The 19,552-nt window shown below is 41.0% G+C and overlaps 1 protein-coding gene across 7 annotated transcripts in view; it reads left to right on the forward strand.

The window, feature by feature from the left end:
- TAMM41 (TAM41 mitochondrial translocator assembly and maintenance homolog) overlaps positions 1 to 19,552 on the forward strand; it is a 59,055-nt gene that overhangs the window by 39,179 nt on the left and 324 nt on the right. For 2 of the 7 annotated variants that reach the window (XR_001817291.1, XM_017501458.1), the window contains 2 exons: positions 1,902 to 2,067; positions 4,052 to 4,114. Coding sequence is in view for 5 of the 7 variants with exons in the window: in XM_017501458.1 (XP_017356947.1) it covers positions 1,902 to 2,067; positions 4,052 to 4,114 (229 nt within the window). In the remaining 2 variants the exon portion in view is untranslated. Of the gene's footprint in view, positions 1 to 1,901; positions 2,068 to 4,051; positions 4,115 to 7,048; positions 7,211 to 15,678; positions 16,474 to 16,967; positions 17,697 to 19,552 lie in introns of those variants that run through there. The other 5 variants (XR_001817292.2, XM_017501459.1, XM_037728832.1 and 2 more) reach the window with 4 other exon arrangements.

Consider the following 19,552-nt stretch of genomic DNA (forward strand, 5'->3'; position numbering starts at 1 on the left):
GAGACGGGGTTTCACCATGTTGACCAGGATGGTCTCGATCTCTTGACCTCGTGATCCACCCGCCTTGGCCTCCCAAAGTGCTGGGATTACAGGCGTGAGCCACCGCGCCTGGCCAATAATAACATTTTCTTATCTCTGCATAGATTTTATAGGCAAAACTAGAAAATTCAGGCATTTGGTATATATATATATATATATTTTTTTGAAAGTCTCACTCTTGTTGTCCAGGCTGTTGTGCAGTGGCACAATCACAGCTGATCGTAACCTCAGCTTCCCAGGCTCAAATGATCCTCCCACCTCACCACCTCAGCCTCCCAAGTAGGCAGAACTATAGGCATGCACCACCATGTTTAGCTTTTTTTTTTTTTTAATTTTTCGTAGAGCTGGATATCTCACTGTTTTGTTAGGGCTGATCTTGAGTTCCTGGGTTCAAGCAATCCGCCTGACTCGGCCTCCCAAACTGTTGGGATTACAGGCGTAAACCTATTTGACTGTCTCATTTAGTATATACTTAATAAATATTTATTCAATTTAAAAATGGTAGAATGAGTAGGTTCTAATTATTAAGAAAGTTGGTCATATCTGCCGGGCGCAGTGGCTAACGCTGGTAATCCCAGCACTTTGGGAGGCCGAGACGGGTGGATCAGGAGGTCAAGAGATCGAGACCATCCTCGCCAACACGGTGAAACCCCGTCTCTACTAAAAATACAAAACAATTAGCCGGGTGTGGTGGTGGGCGCCTGTGGTCCCAGCTACTTGGGAGGCTGAGGCGGAAGAATCGCTTGAACCCAGGAGGCGGAGGTTGCAGTGAGCTGAGATTGCGCCACTGCACTCTAGCCTGGTGACAGAGCAAGACTCCGTCTCAAAAAAAAAAAAAAGGTTGGTCATATCTATAAACTGTAAGCCTAAAATGTAATACCTTCATCTGATTTCTTCTTACTGTTCTTTTAGTTGAAGTTAAAACCTAAATATTTGTTAAAAGGATACAGGACAGATTCTTCCTTGGGAAATAATGTGATGAACTGTTGAGAGCAGTGTTACTGGTTCTGCACTTGGCAGGAAATCAATGTTTACAAGATTTTAAAAAATTCATTCCGTGAGGCACAGTGTATGAAACTGGGAGTTAGGAAAGCTTGGTCTGGCCTCAGCTCTGTGGCTAACTTTTGATTCATGGGTTTCTAAGTAAAGTCTGACACATAGTTTTATATGTTTTATTTATACATTTATCTTCAGCATCTTGGTATGTTTTAGAATACTTTGGGAACAGAAGCCACTGGCATAGTAGCTTTAGGACAACTAAGTTGTACTGATTCAGTTATTTATTTCCTTACTGTTTTTTGAGTACCTACTGTGTGTCAGGGATTAAAAGTGAGTAAGATTAGTTTCTGTCATCAGTGTATTCGTACAGTTTGTGAAGTACAGCATAGTAAAGGCCCTTTGGGCAGGAGACACAATTCAGATCCCACTTAGTCTCACTGACGGTATAATCAGGGCATGCCAGTCTCCTTGTGTTTGAAATGGGAGGGGTCACCTTAGCGCCTGGATTTGACGCAACCTCCATGAGTGTCAACTGAAGCACCACTTCCTTTGACTGCTGGATTTAAGACAAATACAAATTTTAAAACCAAAAGTCAGAAATTGATCCTTGAGAGTGGCTTCTATTCTTTTCTCGGGTAGAAATGAAATATTATAAAACAAGAATTATCCTTTTTGAAGGGACTTAGACTTCTGAACACTTACACATTCAGTTTCAGAAAAGAGAGTCTCCTTAGCTTGCTTGCCTCACCAGGGGTGTGTGGTGCATATATGTTTGTGTGAATTTTAAAGGGAAGCCCTGTGTCTTTGAGTATTTATAGAATTGAAAGCATTTTCATAGACATCTTCTTTTTTTATCTCCTCAGATAGATAAAAGCCCAGAAGGACAGTTCACTCAGCTGATGACATTGCCCAAAAGCTTACAGCAACAGATAAATCATATTATGGACCCTCCTGGAAAAAACAGAGATGTGGAAGAAACTTTATTCCAAGTGGCTCATGATCCTGACTGTGGAGATGTGGTGCGACTAGGTACGTTTATGAATTTGATGTTGAGGAAGTGCCAGCTGTAGGGGAAAGCAGACTTTGTTTGTGATTGGGATGTATTATTTCTTCCTTCTTGTTTAGCAAGATAGAGAGATTGCCTCTCAGAAGAAGAAAACACTAAAAATTTGAGGATTTTCTAAATCTGAATTTTTACTTGTTTGAAGTAAGATGGTAAAAATACTTCTAATCTTATCTGGATCCTAAATCACTGTCAAAGGGAGAAACAATGTTTCTTTTGGTTTCTAGAGCACCACTTCTGCAATTTATTAAAAGATGTGTCTGTGTTCTTTGTGGTGGCCTGAGAAAACAGATTGGTGGCATTTTTTGTGTTTTTTTAACATTGAGAACACAGCTTTCCTCAACCAACTACATTTGAAGTGTCTCATACAGTGTTCAGTGCATTCACTTAGACATGGCGCACGTTCCACAGCATTCTCCCCAGCACTGCCCTAATGTTTATCCAGAACTCTGAACCCAGGCCAGGTGGGTTTCTACAACACTTTAGGAGGCCCAGGACGGAGAATCACTTGAGGCCAGAAGTTTTAAGACCAGCTTGGGCAACAGAGCAAGACCCTGTCTCTGCTAAAATTGAAAAATTAGCTGGGCATGGTGGCATGTGCCTATAATCTCAGCTAACTTGGGAGTCTAAGGTGGGAGGATCGATTGAGTAGTTGGAGGCTGCAGTGAGCTAAGATCATACCACTGGGTGATAAAGCAGCCCTTATCTCTGAAAAAAAAAACCAAAAAAACAAAAAAACCTGAACCTTATCTTCAAAGACTAACTTCCTTTTAAGGTGCTAAAGGTAATTTATAAGATTAGTCAATCAAGAAATATTTCTGAAATTGAGAATGAGTCCCTCTCTCAACTGAGTGCATCCTCCTGTTTTCATTCAGTAAAGATTTACTGAGCTTTTCTGGGTGCCAGATACAATTTCCAGTAATGCTTTGCAAAGACCATCACACTGCAGTGGAACATCAGCCGCAGCAAGCGCTCCACCCCCACTCTCCTCCTGGGCCTGCACAAGGTTTGCAGACCGTGTGTTTAGGTCACGGGCTCCCCATCCTGAAGGTAGCTCTGTATTAGACACACTGTTATTTGTTTGAACATGATCCTGGCAACAGTGTGATCTGGGCTGTCTCTTTGAGGGGAGTGAAACTTGCTCCTCACTGTGGAATCCGTATATATGTTTTCAGAATGAAAATTTTTCTCGTAGGTATAATCATTTGGTTTTTATCTTTTTACGTTATGGAATTGAGAACCAGAAATCTCAAGCAGATTTAAGTCATAAAATGCCCTTTGAGGGTCAGCTAACCCACCGCCTGGTTTTAAAGGGCGGTGGGTAGCCGGGCGTGGTGGCTCACGCCTGTAATCCCAGCACTTTGGGAGGCCGAGGCGGGTGGATCACGAGGTCAAGAGATCAAGACCATCGTGGTCAACATGGTGAAACCCCGTCTCTACTAAAGCTACAAAAAATTAGCTGGGCATGGTGGCTCGTGCCTGTAATCCCAGCTACTCAGGAGGCTGAGGCAGGAGAATTGCCTGAACCCAGGAGGCGGAGGTTGCGGTGAGCCGAGATCGCGCCATTGCANGCAGGAGAATTGCCTGAACCCAGGAGGCGGAGGTTGCGGTGAGCCGAGATCGCGCCATTGCACTCCAGCCTGGGTAGCAAGAGCGAAACTCCATCTCAAAAAAAAAAAAAAAAAAAAAAAAGGGGGAGGAGGCCCAGAGCTGTTCAGTCATCAGCCTGGACTCACACAGCCGGGTGGCGCCACGGCTGGCTGTTCCAGTCTCCTGGCCCTCAGTCCCAGTGCCCTTTTCACTGTCACTGTGACAGCAGGACCGAGATAGATTTGGTGGTTTTATTGGCTGACTAGAAAAAGAATATTTAGTTTCAAGTTTTAAAACTGTTAACGATGACTAACATCTGTTTTGGCTTTTTTTGGTCTCCTTTTTGGCTTTTTCTCACAGGGCTATCGGCAATCGTGAGACCTTCTAGTATAAGACAGAGCACCAAAGGCATTTTTACTGCTGGTAAGAGCTTTAGAAATCCATGTATAACTTACTTGCTGATTGAGTGGCTTCCACACTCTTGGTTACAGTGTAAAGCTTTGTATATTTTAAGCACTTGTGAAATGCTGAGCTTTGATGGCCAAAAAACTGGGATATTGCAGTAAGGTACAAACAGGCATAACAGCAGCAGAATCTCGGGGTCTGACAATGTCAGACCATTGGCAGTGCTGTTGGAAGCTTTACTACCCTTCTGAATTTTCTGAGAAACTTACTGTGTGCAGGGTTTCTTCCTCATATTGTTATATTTATCAAAGTTACAGATGCATAGCATTGCAAAAACAGCACCTGTGCTCCCTCTGCTCTTGCCCTTCTCGGAGACAACTGCTTCCATCTCTCTTAGTGGGTTATTTTTGTTTTTACTGCCATTTCTCTATGTTTCAACTTTAGGTATTTTCTACGTTTGAACTTTAGGTGTCATCTATTGACTTCTCTCTATGGGAGGTTAGAATTCAACTCTGGCACCCACCCTCCTCAGTGTTCTCACCCTCCTGTCCCTCTGTCCGCCTAATACAGTAGTCTTGTGGTTTTGGCTGATTAGTTTTCAGTTTAATGGTGTGGTGAGCCACATAGTACACCTTTCCTTCCCTGCACAATGTTCTCCCATGGAGAGTGTCTCCACTGTCCCCTCTAGGGGATCCCCCATTTCCTGTATTTCATGTCTTTCCCTTGCTTGGTGCACACTCCCATTTCGGTGAAGCACATTTTCCAGTAATTTCCTAAGAAAGGGAACATGGAAGGCACATTTAGAGACCATGTATGTCTGAAAGTCTCTTTTGTCTGCCTTCACCCATAATTAATGTTTAGTCTGGGTATAGATCAGAAATCACTTTCCTTTAGAATTTTGAGATCATTGCTGCATTTATCTTTTACTTCTAGGATTATAGTCTATATCTAAAGCCATTCTGATTCTTAATCCTTTGTGTATGTTATTTCTGGAAGCTTGTTAGGTCTTTATTTTTCCTGTGTTCTGAAAAATTCTCTCCGTGATGTGCTTTGATGTGAGTCTGTTTTTATATGTTTTACCGGGAACTCATTGGTCTTTTGGTTGGGAAAGTCAGAATATAAGGATATAAGAAAATGTTTTAAATTCTTTCTTTAATTTCATCCCATCTGTTTTCTCTGTTCTCTTTCTGGAACTCTTTTTATTCAGATACTGGACCTCCTAGGTTAGTCCTTTGGTTTTCTTTCTTTTGTCTTCTATTTTTTATCTCTTTGTTCTTTTGCTCTGCTTTGGAAGATTTTCTCAAATTTCTCAAGTGTAGCTTTCAACCCTTCTGTTAAGTGTTTATAATTTCCAGGAACTCTTTCTTTTCTTGCTGTTCTCTGAAGGCTCCTGTTTTTTGTGTCCTGTTCTTGTTTTGTGGCCTAAATATTTGAACATCTCTTTGGATATTGCTAGTTGTCCTCCAAAGTGGCTGTATCAATTCATCATCCCACAAGCAGAGTATGACAATCCTCTTTTCTCCCCATTCTTTCCAACACTTGGCTTCATCAAGTGATTGACTTTTCTAGTCCTGGCTTTCTTCATGTAAGCATCCATTGTGCATCTCTCATGTGCCAGCCACTCGGGGTACAAAAGTAACCATAATGCTGTATTTGTCTGTTCTTATGCCGCTAATAAAGACATTCCTGAGCTTGGGTAATTTGTAAAGGAAAGAGGTTTAATTAATTCACAGTTGCATGTGGCTAGGGAGGCCTCAGAATCATGGTGGAAGGCGAATGAGGAGCAAAATTGTGTCTTACATGGCAGCAGGCAAGAGCACGTGTGCAGGGGAACTCCCCTTTATAGAACCATCAGCTCTCACAAGACTTATTCACTATCATGAGAACAGCACGGGAAAGACCCACCTTCATGATTCAGTTACCTCCCCCCCAGATCCCTCCCACAACATGTGGGGATAATCACAATTCAGGGTGAGATTTGGGTGGGGACACAGAGCCAAACCATATCAAATGCCATACTGTATTCTAGAGGCTTATAATCTAGAAAGAGAAACAGACGTTCTAACAGAAATTTGCAAGAAAGGGAGAAATAGCAGAGGTGGCCCAAAAAGGGGAGTGCTCTTTCACCCTAATTCTGATCCCTGGGTTTGAGATTACTGGGGAGCAGGTGTGGTCACACCTCTCAGTGTCTCACAGCCCAACTAACTACTTGGATGCCTCTCTGAGCATTTGGCCCTCAAGGACATTGTTGCCCTCCTGAATCCTTAGGAAGATTCAACAAGGCCAGGCATGGTGGCTCACACCCGTAATCCCAGCACTTTAGGAGGCCAAGACAGGAGGATCACTTGAAGACCAAGAGTTGGAGACCAGCCTGGGCAACATGGTGGAACCCCATCTCTATAAAATATACAAAAAATCTGTTGGGCCTATTGGTGTGCCCCCATAGTCCCAGACTCAGGAGGCTGAGATGGGAGAATCACCTGAGCCCAGGAAGTTGAGGCTGCATTGAGCTGAGATTGCACCACTGCATTTCAGTCTGAGCAGAGTGAGACCTTATCTCAAAAAAAAGTTATACGTATTATATATATGTTATTTTATAAATTTTAAACAGTTTCAATAAAGACTCAGTAGCACTTGCGTCATATCTACTGAACTAAAGATTTTCCTACCATTTGGGTCTGTGGCTTTGCATTTCCAATTAAGATATTCATTTAATCTGTGTTGCTGCTAGTTTACTCTGGGAGGACTGAAGATGGGTGATTCATGCTGTTAATCTGAATTTTGCATGATTGCCTCTCCCTTGCCATGATCCTCCATGGGTGAGGCTTAATGATTTGTTTTGTTTTTGGCATCCCATACTATAAAGAATTATTAGAATTATTGTTAATTATTTTTCAGTTGTGATAATGATGGTGTTATGGTGCTTTAAAAAAAAAATCCCCTTTCTTTTAGACATGCATACTAAAATAATTCCAGATGGAATGATACGCTGTCTGGAATTTGCTTCAAAATAAAACATGGCAGAGGGAAATGGGTAAGAGGTACATGACACAAGATTGGCCATGAGTTGATACATTGTCAAATCTAGGTAAAGTTGCATGGGGCTATTTTATACTCTTCTGTCTGTTTTTTAAGTTTGAATTTTTCTCTATTAAAAGGCTGAAAAAGATCACTGATCATCCCTTGACACTTCTAACCTGAAATGAACCTTTGGTCCGTTCTTTCCACTCACCAGCAGAGGGCAGTTGGTTACAGAACCCACAGCTCGGCTGTCCTTGTGGCCTGGGAGTGCTGATGCTGCCTCTCCTGAATGCTTACTGCTTGCTTCACCTTCACTTTTTTTTTCTTTTTAATTTTTTATATGTTTAAGGAATACAAGTGCATTTTTTTTTACATGTGTATATTGTGTAGTGAAGTTTGGCTTTTAGTGTACCCATCATCACCCAAATAGTGAACATTATACCCAATAGGTAATTTTTCAACGCTCACCCCCCTCCCATCCTCACACTTTTAATAGTCACCAGTGTCATTCTACTCCATATGTTCATGTGTATCCATTGTTTAGAGGCCACCACCATGCCCAGTATATTTTTAGTAGATATTTTTAGCAGACACAGGGTTTCACCATGTTGGCCAGGCTGATCTTGAACTCCTGACCCTAGGTGATCTGCCTGCCTTGGCTTCCCAAAGTGCTGGGTTTACAGGTGTGAGCCACCATGCCCTGCCCTGTGTCTGTTTTTATATCAGTACCATGTTGTTTTGGTTACTATAGCCTTGTATTATAATCTTAAGTCAGATAATGTGATGCCCTTATTCTTTTTGCTCAGGATTGCTTTGGCTATTTGACTTTTTTTTTGGTTCCCTATGAATTTTAGGGTTTTTTTTTCTGATGCTATGAATAATGATATTGATAATTTGATAAGGATTGTGTTGAATCTGTAGATTGCTTTGTACAGTATGGTCATTTTAACAATATTTATTCTTCCAGTCTATGAGTACGGGTTGTTTTTCCTTTGTCTGTGTCATCTACAATTTGTTTCATTAGCATTTTGTAGTTCTCCTTATAGAGATCTTTCACCTCTTTGATTAACTATACTCCTGGGTTGTCTTTCTTCTTTATTTGTAGCTATTATAAATGGGATTCCCTTCTTGATCTGGTCTTCTGCTAGATTGTTATTGATGTATAGAAATGCTATAGATTTCTGTATATTAATTTTATATTCTGAAACATTACTGAATTCATTTATCAAATCTAAGAGTTTTCTAGTGGAGTGTTTACGGTTTTCTAGATGTAAGATCGTATCAGCAGTAGGAATAATTGGACTTCCTCTTTTCCCATATGGCTGTTTGTTTTGTCTTGTTTTGTTGTGTTTTGTTTTGTTTTGACAGAGTCTCGCTGTTTTGCCCAGGCTGGAGTGCAGTGTCGCCATCTCACCTTACCACAACCTCCGCTTCCTGGGTTGAAGTGATTCTCCTACCTCAGCCTCCCAAGTAGCTGGGATTACAGGTGCCCGCCACCACACCCAGCTATTTTTTGTATTTTTAGTAGAGACAGGGTTTCACTCTGTTGGCCAGGCTGGTCTCGAACTCCTGACCTAGTGATCCGCTTGGGATCTCAGAATCCCAGCACTTTGGGAGTCTGAGGTGGGTGGATTGCTTGAGCCTAGGAGTTTGAAACTAGCCTGGCAACGTGGAAAAACCCCATCTCTACAAAAAATTAGCTGGGCATGGTGGTATGTGCGTGTAGTCCCAGCTGCTCAGGAGGCTGAGGCAGGAGGATCACTTGAGCCAAAGGAGTTTGAGGCTACAGTGAGCCATGATTATGCCACTGCACTTCAGCCTGGGTGACACAGCAAGACCCTGTCTCAGGAAAAAACATAAAATCTTTGTTGACCCAGCGATCATTTAGGGGCGTGCTGTTTAATTTCCATGTATTTGTATCATTTCCGAAGTCCCTCTTATGTTGATTTCTAGCTTTATTCTACTGTTATCTGAGAAGATACTTGATTTTGATTTTTAAAAGTTTGTTAAGACTTGTTTTGTAGCCTGATGTGTGGATCTATCTTGAAAACTCTTTCTTCTTTTTTTTTTTCTTTGTTGAGACAGTGTCTTGCTCTGTTACCCAGGGTGGAGTGCAGTGGTATGATCATGGCTTACTGTAGCTTTGACCTACTAAGCTTAAGCAATCTTCATACCTCAGCCTCCTGAGTAGCTGGGATTACAGCACATACCACCATGCCTGGCTAAATTTATTTTTATTTTTTGTAGAGACAAAGTCTCCCTATGTAGCCCATGCTTGAAGAATGTTGTATGTGCTGATGAAAAGAATGTATATTCTGTAGATGTTGGGTAGAATGTTCTGTAAATGTCTGTTAAGTCTCTTGTCTAAAGTCCAATGTTTCTTTATAAATTTTTTGTCTCGATGGTCTGTATAGTGCTGTGAGTGGAATGTTGAAGTCCCCCACTGTTATTGTATTGTTATCTGTCACTTTCTTTAGAGCTAATAATTAATATTTGTTTTGTGAATTTGGGTGTTCCAATGTTGGGTGTGCATATATTAGGATTTGCTATACCCTCTTGCTGAACTGATCCCTTTTTCATTATATAATGACCTTCTTAGTCCTTTTTTTTTTTTTTTTTTTTTGATTTAGAGTCTGTTTTATCTGATATACATATGGCTCTCCTTTTGGTTTCCTTTTGCATGGAGTATCTTTTTCCACCCCTTTACTTTCAGTCTATTTTTGTCTTCATGGGTAAGGTGAGTTTCTTGTAGGTAGCATATAGTTGGATTGGAATTTTTTAATCCATTCTGCCAGTTTGTATCTTTTAAGTGAAGCGTTTAATCCATTTACATTTTAGGTTAATATTGATATGTGAGGCTTTGTTTCTGTCATAAGGTTCATTGTTTTCAAGTTATTTTATAAATTCTTTGTTTCTTTCTTTTTTTTTCTGTCTGTTTGTCCTTGTGGTTTGATGAAATTCTGTCATGGTGTTATTTATTTCTTTTCCTCATTTGTATGATTGTTTTATAAGAACTATGAGTTTTATATTTCTGCACATTTGTGATGGTGTTTATCCATGCTTTGTTTCCATGTTTAAGACTCTTTTGAGCATTTCCTATAGGGCTGGTCTAATGGCAACAGATTCCCTCAGTGTTTTTGTTTGCCTGGACAAAACTAATCTCTTTCATTCATGAAGCTTATTCTAGCAGGATATAAAATTCTTGGCTGACAGGGTTTTTTCCTTCAGCACTTTGAAGATGCTATCCCATTCCCTCCTGGCCTTCAAGGTTTCTGCCAAAAAGTCTACTGTTCGCCAGATGAGGTTTCCTTTGTGGGTGACTAGATGCTTTTCTCTTGCTAATTTTAAAATTTTTTCTTTCACTTTCACTGTAGACCTTCTGATTATAATATGCTGTGTTGAAGTCCTTTTTGCAGTGTATTCACCTGGGGATCAGTGGGTCCTTGTATCTGGCTATCTGACACATTTGCCAGACTTAGGAAACTTTGATTGATTATTTCCTTTAATAGATTTTCTAAATGTTTAACCTCTCTTCTTATTCAGCTTTTTTCTTCACTTCTAATGATGCCACATTGCATTGTGGAAGTCCAGAGTGACAGAATGTGTGTAACCTCACACTGAGATGACATAAACCATGGAAAGTCATGAGCACTGCTTCAGATCCTGTGGGCTAAATGACCTTATGCTCTGGCTCCTCTGTTTCTGATGACCAAGGGCTGGGACAAAGGCTTCCTAGCATAGTGCTGAGGGCAGAGGTTTGTGAGCCCCCGAGACTAGAGCTCAAATTACAGCCTAACTAGTGTGACTTGGTCTAGTTACCTAATTTTCCTGAGTTTTAACTTCATATGAATATGAATATCTTCACCAGGTTGTGAATATTATGGTTTTTTTTTTGTTTGCTTTTGGTTTTGTTTTTTTGGAGACAAGTTCTAGCTCAGGCCAGAGTGCAATGGTGTGTTTTATGTTTGTTTTTTTTTGTTTGTGTTTGGTTTTGTTTTTTTGGAGACAGTTTCTAGCCCAGGCTAGAGTGCAATGGTGTGATCCCCCCACCTTAGCCTCTGAAGTAGCTGGGTGTAAGGGATGCAATACGACACCTGGCTATGTTTTTTTGGTTTTGTTTTTTGTAGAGACAGGGTCCCACTATGTTACCCAGGCTTGTCTCAAACACCTGGGCTCAAGTCATCCTCTATCCTCAGCTTCCCAAAGTGCTGGAATTAAAGGTTTGAGCCACTGCAACTGGCCAGAAGATTATTTTTTAAGAAAAATGGAGGCATCTAGCATTGTGTCTTGTTTTTCTTCTTTTGGTGTCATTACCTAAAAGTTTCCTGACCTCTCTTTAAAACAAGCCTCTTTACAATGTCATATTCAAATGGTGTTAGCCCCTGGCCCAGGTCTTCAGCTGGAATAAACTAACAGTGATAGGCACCAAGTGGCTGGTTTGCCTGTTTCTCTTTCCTCATCCTCACAGTAAGCTTCAGAACCTCTATCCTTCTCCACCTTGTTCTTTTCTTTTTTTTAACTTTTAAGTTTAGGAATACATGTGCAAATTTGTTATGTAGGTAAACTTGTGCCATAGGGATTTGTTATACAGATTATTTTGTCATCCACGTAGTAAGCTTAGTTAGTTCCCATTAGTTATTTTTCCTGATATTCTCGCTCCTCCCATCCTCCACCCATCAGTAAGCCCCAGTGTCTGTTGTTCCCTTCTATATGTCTATGTGTTCTCATAATTTAGCTCCCACTTATAAGTGAGAACATGCAGCATTTGGTTTTCTATTCCTGCATTAGTTTGCCAAGGATAATGGCCTCTAGTTCCATCCATATCTCTGCAAAGGATATGATCTCTTCTTTTATGACTGCATAGTATTCCATGGTGTATATGCACCATATTTTCTTGATCCAGGCTACCATTGATGGGCATTTAGGTTGATTCCATGTCTTTGCTGTTGTGAATATTGCTGCAATGAGTATATACATGCATGTGTCTTTGTGATAGAACGATACATATTCCTTTGGGTATGTACCCCAGTAATGGGATTGCTGGGTCAAATGGCAGTTCTCTTTTTAGGTTTTTGAGGAATTGGCGCATTGTCTTCCACAATGCTTGAACTAATTTACATTCCTGGCTGCAGTATATAATGTTCCTTTTTTTCTACAACCTCACCAGCATCTGTTGTTTTTTGACTTAGTAACAGCCATTCTGACTGCTGTGAGATGAATCTCATTGTGATTTTGATTTGCATTTCTTTAATTATCAGTGATATGGAGCTTTTTTTCCTATGATTGTTGGCTGCATGTATGTCCTCCTTTGAAAAGTGTCTGTTCTGGCCGGGCGTGGTGGCTCAAGCCTGTAATCCCAGCACTTTGGGAGGCCAAGGCGGGTGGATCACGAGGTCAAGAGATTGAGACCATCCTAGTCAACATGGTGAAACCCCGTCTCTACTAAAACTACAAAAAATTAGCTGGGCATGGTGGCACGTGCCTGTAATCCCAGCTACTCAGGAGACTGAGGCAGGAGAATTGCCTGAACCCAGGAGGCGGAGGTTGCGGTGAGCCGAGGTCGCGCCATTGCACTCCAGCCTGGGTAACATGAGTGAAACTCTGTCTCAAAAAAAAAAAAAAAAAAAAAAAAAAAGAAAAGTGTCTGTTCATGTCCTTTAAAAAATTTAAAAAGGGATTGTTTGTTTTTTTTTTTAATTTATTTAGGTTCCTTATAGATGCCGGATATAAGGCCTTTGTTGGATGCACAATTTGCAAAATTTTCTCCCATTTCGTAAGTTGTCTGTTCACTCTGTTCTTCACTCTCTTGTTCTTTTGCTGTACAGAAGCTCTTTAGTTTAATTAGATCCCATTTTCAATTTTTGCTTTTGTTGTAATTGCTTTCGGCATCTATGTCATGAAATATTTGCCCGTTCTTATATCTAGAATGGTATTGCCTAAGTTGTCTTCCAGGTTTTTTATAGCTTTACATTTAAGTCTTTAATCCATTTTGACTTAATTTTTGTGTATTATATAAAGCAGGGGTCCAGTTTTAATCTTCTGCATATGGCTAACCAGTTATCCCAGCACCATTTATTGAATAGGGAGTTCTTTCTCCATTGCTTGTTATTGTCTGCTTTGCCAAAGATCAGATGGTTGTAGGTGTGCAACCTTGTTTCCAAGTTCTCTATTCTGTTCCATTGGTCTATGTGTCGGTGCTGTTTTGGTTACTGTAGCCCTGCAGTTTCAGTTTGAAGTCGGGTAGCATGAGGCCTCCAGCTTTGTTCTTTTGGCTTAGGATTGCCTCAGCTATTCAGGCTTTTTCTGTTTTATATGAATTTTAAAATAGTTTTTTTCTAGTTCCATGAAGAATGTCATTGGTAGTTTAATAGGAATACCATCTAATCTGTAAATTACTTTGGGCAGTATGGCCATTTTAACAACATTGATTTGTCCTATCTATGAACATGGAATAGTTTTCTATTTGTTTGTGTCATCTCTGATTTCTTTGAGCAGTGTTTTGTACTTCTCTTTGTAGAGATCTTTCACCCCCCTGGTTAGCTGTATTCCTAGGTATTTTACTCTTTTTGTGGCAGTTGTGAACGGGATTGCGTTCTTAACTTGGCTCTTGGCTTGATTGTTGTTAGTGTATTGGAATGCTCGTTATTTTTGCACATTGATTTTTGTTTCCTGAAATTTTACTGAAGTTGTGTATCGGCCAGAGGAGCTTTTGGGCTGAGATCCACCTTGCTCTTTATGGGTCCTTTTGTTGTCATCACAGTTCTTATTGTTCTTCCTTACTTTTGCTAGGTCCTTCTTCCCAAAATTTCTAAAGTCATGCCTCTGTTCAGTTTTTCAGCCAGCTCATATGTCATCTGTAGGATGAGAAAACCCCAGCATATTTGGTTTTATTTTTTATTCTTTTGTAGCTATTACTCCTCTCCCCTGTGCAAACTTCTACTCATAAATGGGATGAAAAGTAAGATTCGGTCTTCCACTGAGCCAGCCAATATGAAGGTCAAATTCAGTTAAATTCAGGGAATCAGCTTAGTGAAGGAGGATAGGGTTTGGGGTTCTGATTATCATTTCTTCACTCTATGGCTATGGTATGTTATTCTCTCTTCTGCAAGGTGGTGGGAATACTAATACCCAACTCACAAGATGTTCTGAGGCTTACATGAGAGCATTCAGTGTGTTACCCAACAGGTGCTTTATAAATTTAGATGAATGTAGAGCTAAATTTCACTCTACTTCTACAAAAGATGGCAGCCAGGCATCTATAACCAGCTCGGAGGACTGCCCTTCCTAGTAAACGATGTTAGATAACATGGCAGTATGTCCTCAGTGCAGTCTGACTGACACTCTGTCTTTATTAGTTTTATTAAAAATCCCTGACCATCACATACACTCATGTTCAAATGTGAGTAGAGAATTGCTTCCAAAACCAATCACTGTTTTTCTTTTCCTTTAGCCTGGGAGTTGATTATTTAGCAAATCATTTTAATTTCCCTCAGACTGTGCTGCTAGTAGAATAACATCATTCTCATCAGATCAGCACCTGAAGCCAGTCAGCTCAGGAGTAGCAAAAGACTATTTAGCCTCCTAAAACTTGCCTGTTCCTCTTTTCGTGGTAGCAGCAGATGACCTCCCATCTCAAACTGGTAACAAAAGACCAGCTAAGCAAACTGAATATTCTGAGCAGCAGCCTTTTATAAAATTTCAAACCCAAGTGGAGAGAAGTGAAACTGAATACTCTGGTATGGGAATAGATAGGCAAGAAATGGGGGAGTTTAGTGATCGGGTGGAGAGATAAGTAGCGGCCAGACAAAGACTTTAAAAGCCATGTTAAGCAGTTCAGGGTTTCTTTTGAGGGTGCAGGGAAGTCACTGTAGGACTACAGAAAGAGTACTGTAGCTGGAGTATAGAGATCAAATGGAAGGACAGTAAAACTACTGCTAGGGAGATCAAGTAGATGTGGCTGCAGCCAGTCAGCTGAGGAGTCACAGAGCCTGAACTCAGGTCATTGTGGTTCAGACAGGAAAGATTCGCAGTGTTTAGAAGGCAACGACTAGGTCTTGGTGATTAAAGGGATATGGGACATGAAGGAAGAGTCAGAACTAACTCCTAGGTTTTTGGCCTGGGAAGCAGTAGAGCCATTCATTCCTTGAGCAGAGGGGGAGGTTGGGCAAGGATGATGAGTTTAGTTTTTAAATCTTATTTTTTCCCACCTGACTTTGTGGTCAATCAGAATTAACTCTGGGAACAAATACCTGTTTACCTCTCTAACTTCAAAAGATTTAACTACATTAACAAGACAGGTTAAGTCTTGTTTCCAAAAGGCTTCTGGCATGCCTCAGTTGATCCTTAGCAGCCTTTTCCAGGAACACAAAGGCTGTAGAACAGATCAGTCATTATCCTCTGCTTCTGGTTTCTTACAACTGAAACATTTCTTCCATTTGTTGGTACCTATATATTTACATTGGAAGAACACTGCTGCTCTGAAGCCGATTTGCTTATCACTTAAGCCTGCAAGTTCTTAAAAATAAGTTGTACTTTTGCCTTAGAAGAGATTTTCTTTGTAGGTATATCTGCCTATGGTTGGAAATGAATTAGAAGAATGTTTTGGGGATTACTAATTTTATCTCAAAGGTCTGAAATGTAAAATTATGAAAAGGTAGAAATCTTTCACAGCCTAGCCATATTTCTGCCTCACATTGTTTCATGGAGAGTTTGTCAGTAGACCCATCTGTTCAAGATCACATGGGGAGTACATGGTCTTACGTATTAACTTTGCTGTACATCATGTGAACCAAGCTGGAAATCAGAAGAAAATCCTTTCAAGCCATATAGTGACATAGCTTTCTGCATGCTTCTGAAACAAAATCCTGACTTTAGATACTAACCAGAAGTTATAATGACTAGCTTTAGATAAATAAGGATCTCTCTACAGGGGATGTATCTAAAGACATGTTGCATCTTTATCCATTGGGGAAGGAGTGAGCAAAATTTCTGAGTCATCATCCTTTCCTGTAGAAGGAGTAAGCTTAGTGTAATCTGGGTGCATTGGCTCACACCTGTAATCCTAGCACTTTGGGAGGCTAAGGTGGGAGGATGGCTTGAGGCCAAGGGTTCAAGACCAGCCTGGGCAACAAAGCAAGACCTCATCTCTACAAAAATAAAATTAGCCGGGTGTGGTGTTACGTGCCTGTAGTCCCAGCTACTCAGGAAGATGAGGCGAGAGGATCTCTTGAGCCCAGAAGGTCTAGGCTCCAGTGAGCTTTGATTATACAAGTGCATTCCAACCTGGGTGACAGAGTGAGACCCTGTCTCTTTAAAAAAAAAAAAAAAAAAAGAAGCAGCAGCAGCAGCAAGTAATGTAGACCAAGTAGAATTATATGGATTGTGGACTCTGTGAGGGCACAGACCATAGCTGTTGTCCATACCAGTATCCCTAGCAACTAGTTCAGTGTCTTGCTCATACAGATGCTCAATAAATACTTGTTCTGTGTGTGACTGAATAAATGAAAGATTCTGAATTTTCTGATAGTAGAAAATATCTCCACATATACAGAAAAGTGCAAAAATCATAAATCTGATGAATTTTCACCAAGGGAACACCTCATAGGCCTAGTGCCCAGGTGAAGAAATACAGTCTTGCCAGTCCCCAGTGCCCCTCATGCCCGTCACAGGCATTGCTTCTCCAAGAGTAAGCAACAACATGACTCCCAATGCCACAATTTTGTTTTACCCATTTTTGAACTGTGTATAAGCATGTCCTCTTTTGTGCCTTTCCCTGTTCACAACATTTATAACATCGATGAGATTCATCATGTTGTTAGGCGTAACAGTGGTTCATTTCTACTCTGTGCAGTATTCCGCTGTGTGAATATACCACAATTTATACTATGGATGGATACTTGGTTTGTTCCTGCTTGGAACTATTCAAGTAGTGCTGCTGTGAATATTTTTGTACCTCTCTTTGGGTGGGTGTGTATATGCGTTTCTGTCAGGTATGTACTAGGGGGTAGAATTCCTGGATGATAAAGCATGTGACTGTTCAGCCTTAGTAGAAACTGCTAAACAATTGTCCACATTTATAGTTGCACTAGCAGACTTCCTGTTGCAGAACCTCCCTGAATACTTGCATAGGTCTTTTTCATTTTAGGCACTCTGGTGGGTGACTAGTGGTACCATACTGGGCTTTTAATTTACATTTTCCTGATGACTGAGGAAGTTGAGCATTTTTCATTTGTTTACTTGAATATGCTCTTTTTTTGTGAAGCATCTATTCTAGTCTTTTGCTCATCTTCCTACTGAGTTGTCTGTTTTTCTTACTGAATTCCCTCTGGTAGTCAGAGCACAACTCCATTGTTGGATACATGTGATGCCAAAATCCCCCACTCTGTGGCTTGTCATTTCACCTCTTAATGGTGTCTTTTGGTGAAAAGAGTTCATAATTTCATGTAGTCCAATTTTATCCATTTTGTCTTCTGTATGTTTAGCAGTTTTTTTTTTTTTTGCTTCCTGTTTAGAGAATTATTGCCTATTCCAAAATCATGAAATTTAACTTCGCCACCTTTGTTGAAATTATAATATTAAGGCAGAAAAGACTCTTCATTCTGATCTGTTGGTTCTTAGCCTTTTGCAAATCCAGGATCCCTGTGAAAATCTGATTAGAACTCTGGACACTCTGCACAGAAGTGTACATATGCACACACACAGCAGATTTTCCTGCAGTGTTAGGGAGTTCACAGACACCACACTTATCTATGGACCCCTTGTTAGAAAACGCCTAATCTATTCCAACCCAGTCATTTTACAGATAAGGAAATTGAGGCCCAGGGAAAGACCACTGTTAGTTTGTGACCCACCTGAAACTAGAGTCCAGGTCTCTTGACTCCAATTCTAGTGCTGTCTCTAACAGGTTTCCCTGCTGCAGTCATTCTGAGAATATCTCACTGGCAGAGCCATGAAAGGGAGATTGTTTTAGTCAAGGGAGATTTCTGTGCACTAGCAGCAAAAAAATGGCTACATGGACATGATGACACCCTTTTAGTTTATGTATTTACCTTACATGTTTAAGCTCCAAGGAGTCTACCGCTAAGTTTTTTTGAAGTTGACCTGGGAATTATCATGGTCGATGCATCCTCCTCTGGCTGTGACTCAGTGCCCTGGGGTTGCTATATGAACCTTTCCATGTGCAGCTATCCTGTGTTCGGCTTGATCTTTTTGTTGGTTCTGGCTGGAATTTTAAAAAGCATCTTATGTAATAAGTTTCTAGTCTCAGTGCTCAAGTGGGTGAGGTTTACCAGAGTGGTTGCTCCAGGGAGAAAATTAAAAGGGGTGGAGGCAGGGAAAGGAACTCGGAGTTTGTTGACTAGGTTATGTTGGTTTGTAACTTGTCAGCTTGTAGACACACCAAGCCAGAGTATCTAGAAGTATTCATTGATGATTTTACTGCTCCATTGCCACAGTCTGCAGTCAGCTTTTCCAAGGCTCTAAGTGGACTAGGCAGTTTATAGGTTAACAGGGCCAGGTATTTTCAAGCCATCACTCAAACCCCAGTGCTAGGTGTGTCCAGAGCGAATCCTGTTACCTTGTCAGCATGCTCACCAAAGTGCACTGCCAGGGGTGTGCACTCCGCTCTCATAGCACAGATCAGTTTGTGTCTTACAGTGAAAAAGACTGTTCATATCTTTGGGCCACACCCTGAAACACAAACTGAATGATCTCACCCTCAACACAAAGGAAATTGAGTCCATAATAGTTTCCACAAATAGGATACTCTTAGATCTGACAAATAGCACCCATTTATTTTATCCTATTTTACTTCTTTCCCCTAAGCCCCCAGAGAGCCTTTCTCCAGTTTCATCACATACTCGTGACTAAGCAGATGGGGGTGCTAGGGGGCCAGCTGTTTGAATGAGGCACATTTGTCCTGTCATTTCAAAAGCTTTTACAGAGCACCTGCTGTGTTCTGGGTCGTGTACTAGGCGACGGGGCCGCCTAGGTAAATAGGACAAGGCCCCTGTCCTCAGGAAGCTCCCAGTCCAGGCAGAGGCATGGGTGAATTAGCCAACATATACTGCACAGTGTGTCGAATGAGCACAGATGGTGTGGAGCCACCCTGGGGGTCCAGGGAGGCACTTCCTAGAGAAGAAATCTAAACAGGGATTCCAAGTCAATGAGGCAGAAAGTGATGAGAACAGCATTTGTCATAGGCAGACAGGTGGTTTTCATGGTGACAAAGAGACAGTAAGCTGGGGTTGGAATTTAAGCCTGGGAGAGAGAACGGGAGCCCAGTGGCATACAGAGTCTTGTCCTTGTCCCACCTTTTTGAAAGAGCTACTAAATTCAGAGGATGCCAATATGTTCATAACTCAAAAGGATCAGTTATCCCAGTAACTTAGGAACCATTGGCATCCATACCCCTAAATCAGAAAATGCCGAAATCAG

The sequence above is a fragment of the Cebus imitator genome, unplaced genomic scaffold (assembly GCF_001604975.1).
Source record: "Cebus imitator isolate Cc_AM_T3 unplaced genomic scaffold, Cebus_imitator-1.0 Scaffold281, whole genome shotgun sequence".
Taxonomy (NCBI): domain Eukaryota; kingdom Metazoa; phylum Chordata; class Mammalia; order Primates; family Cebidae; genus Cebus; species Cebus imitator.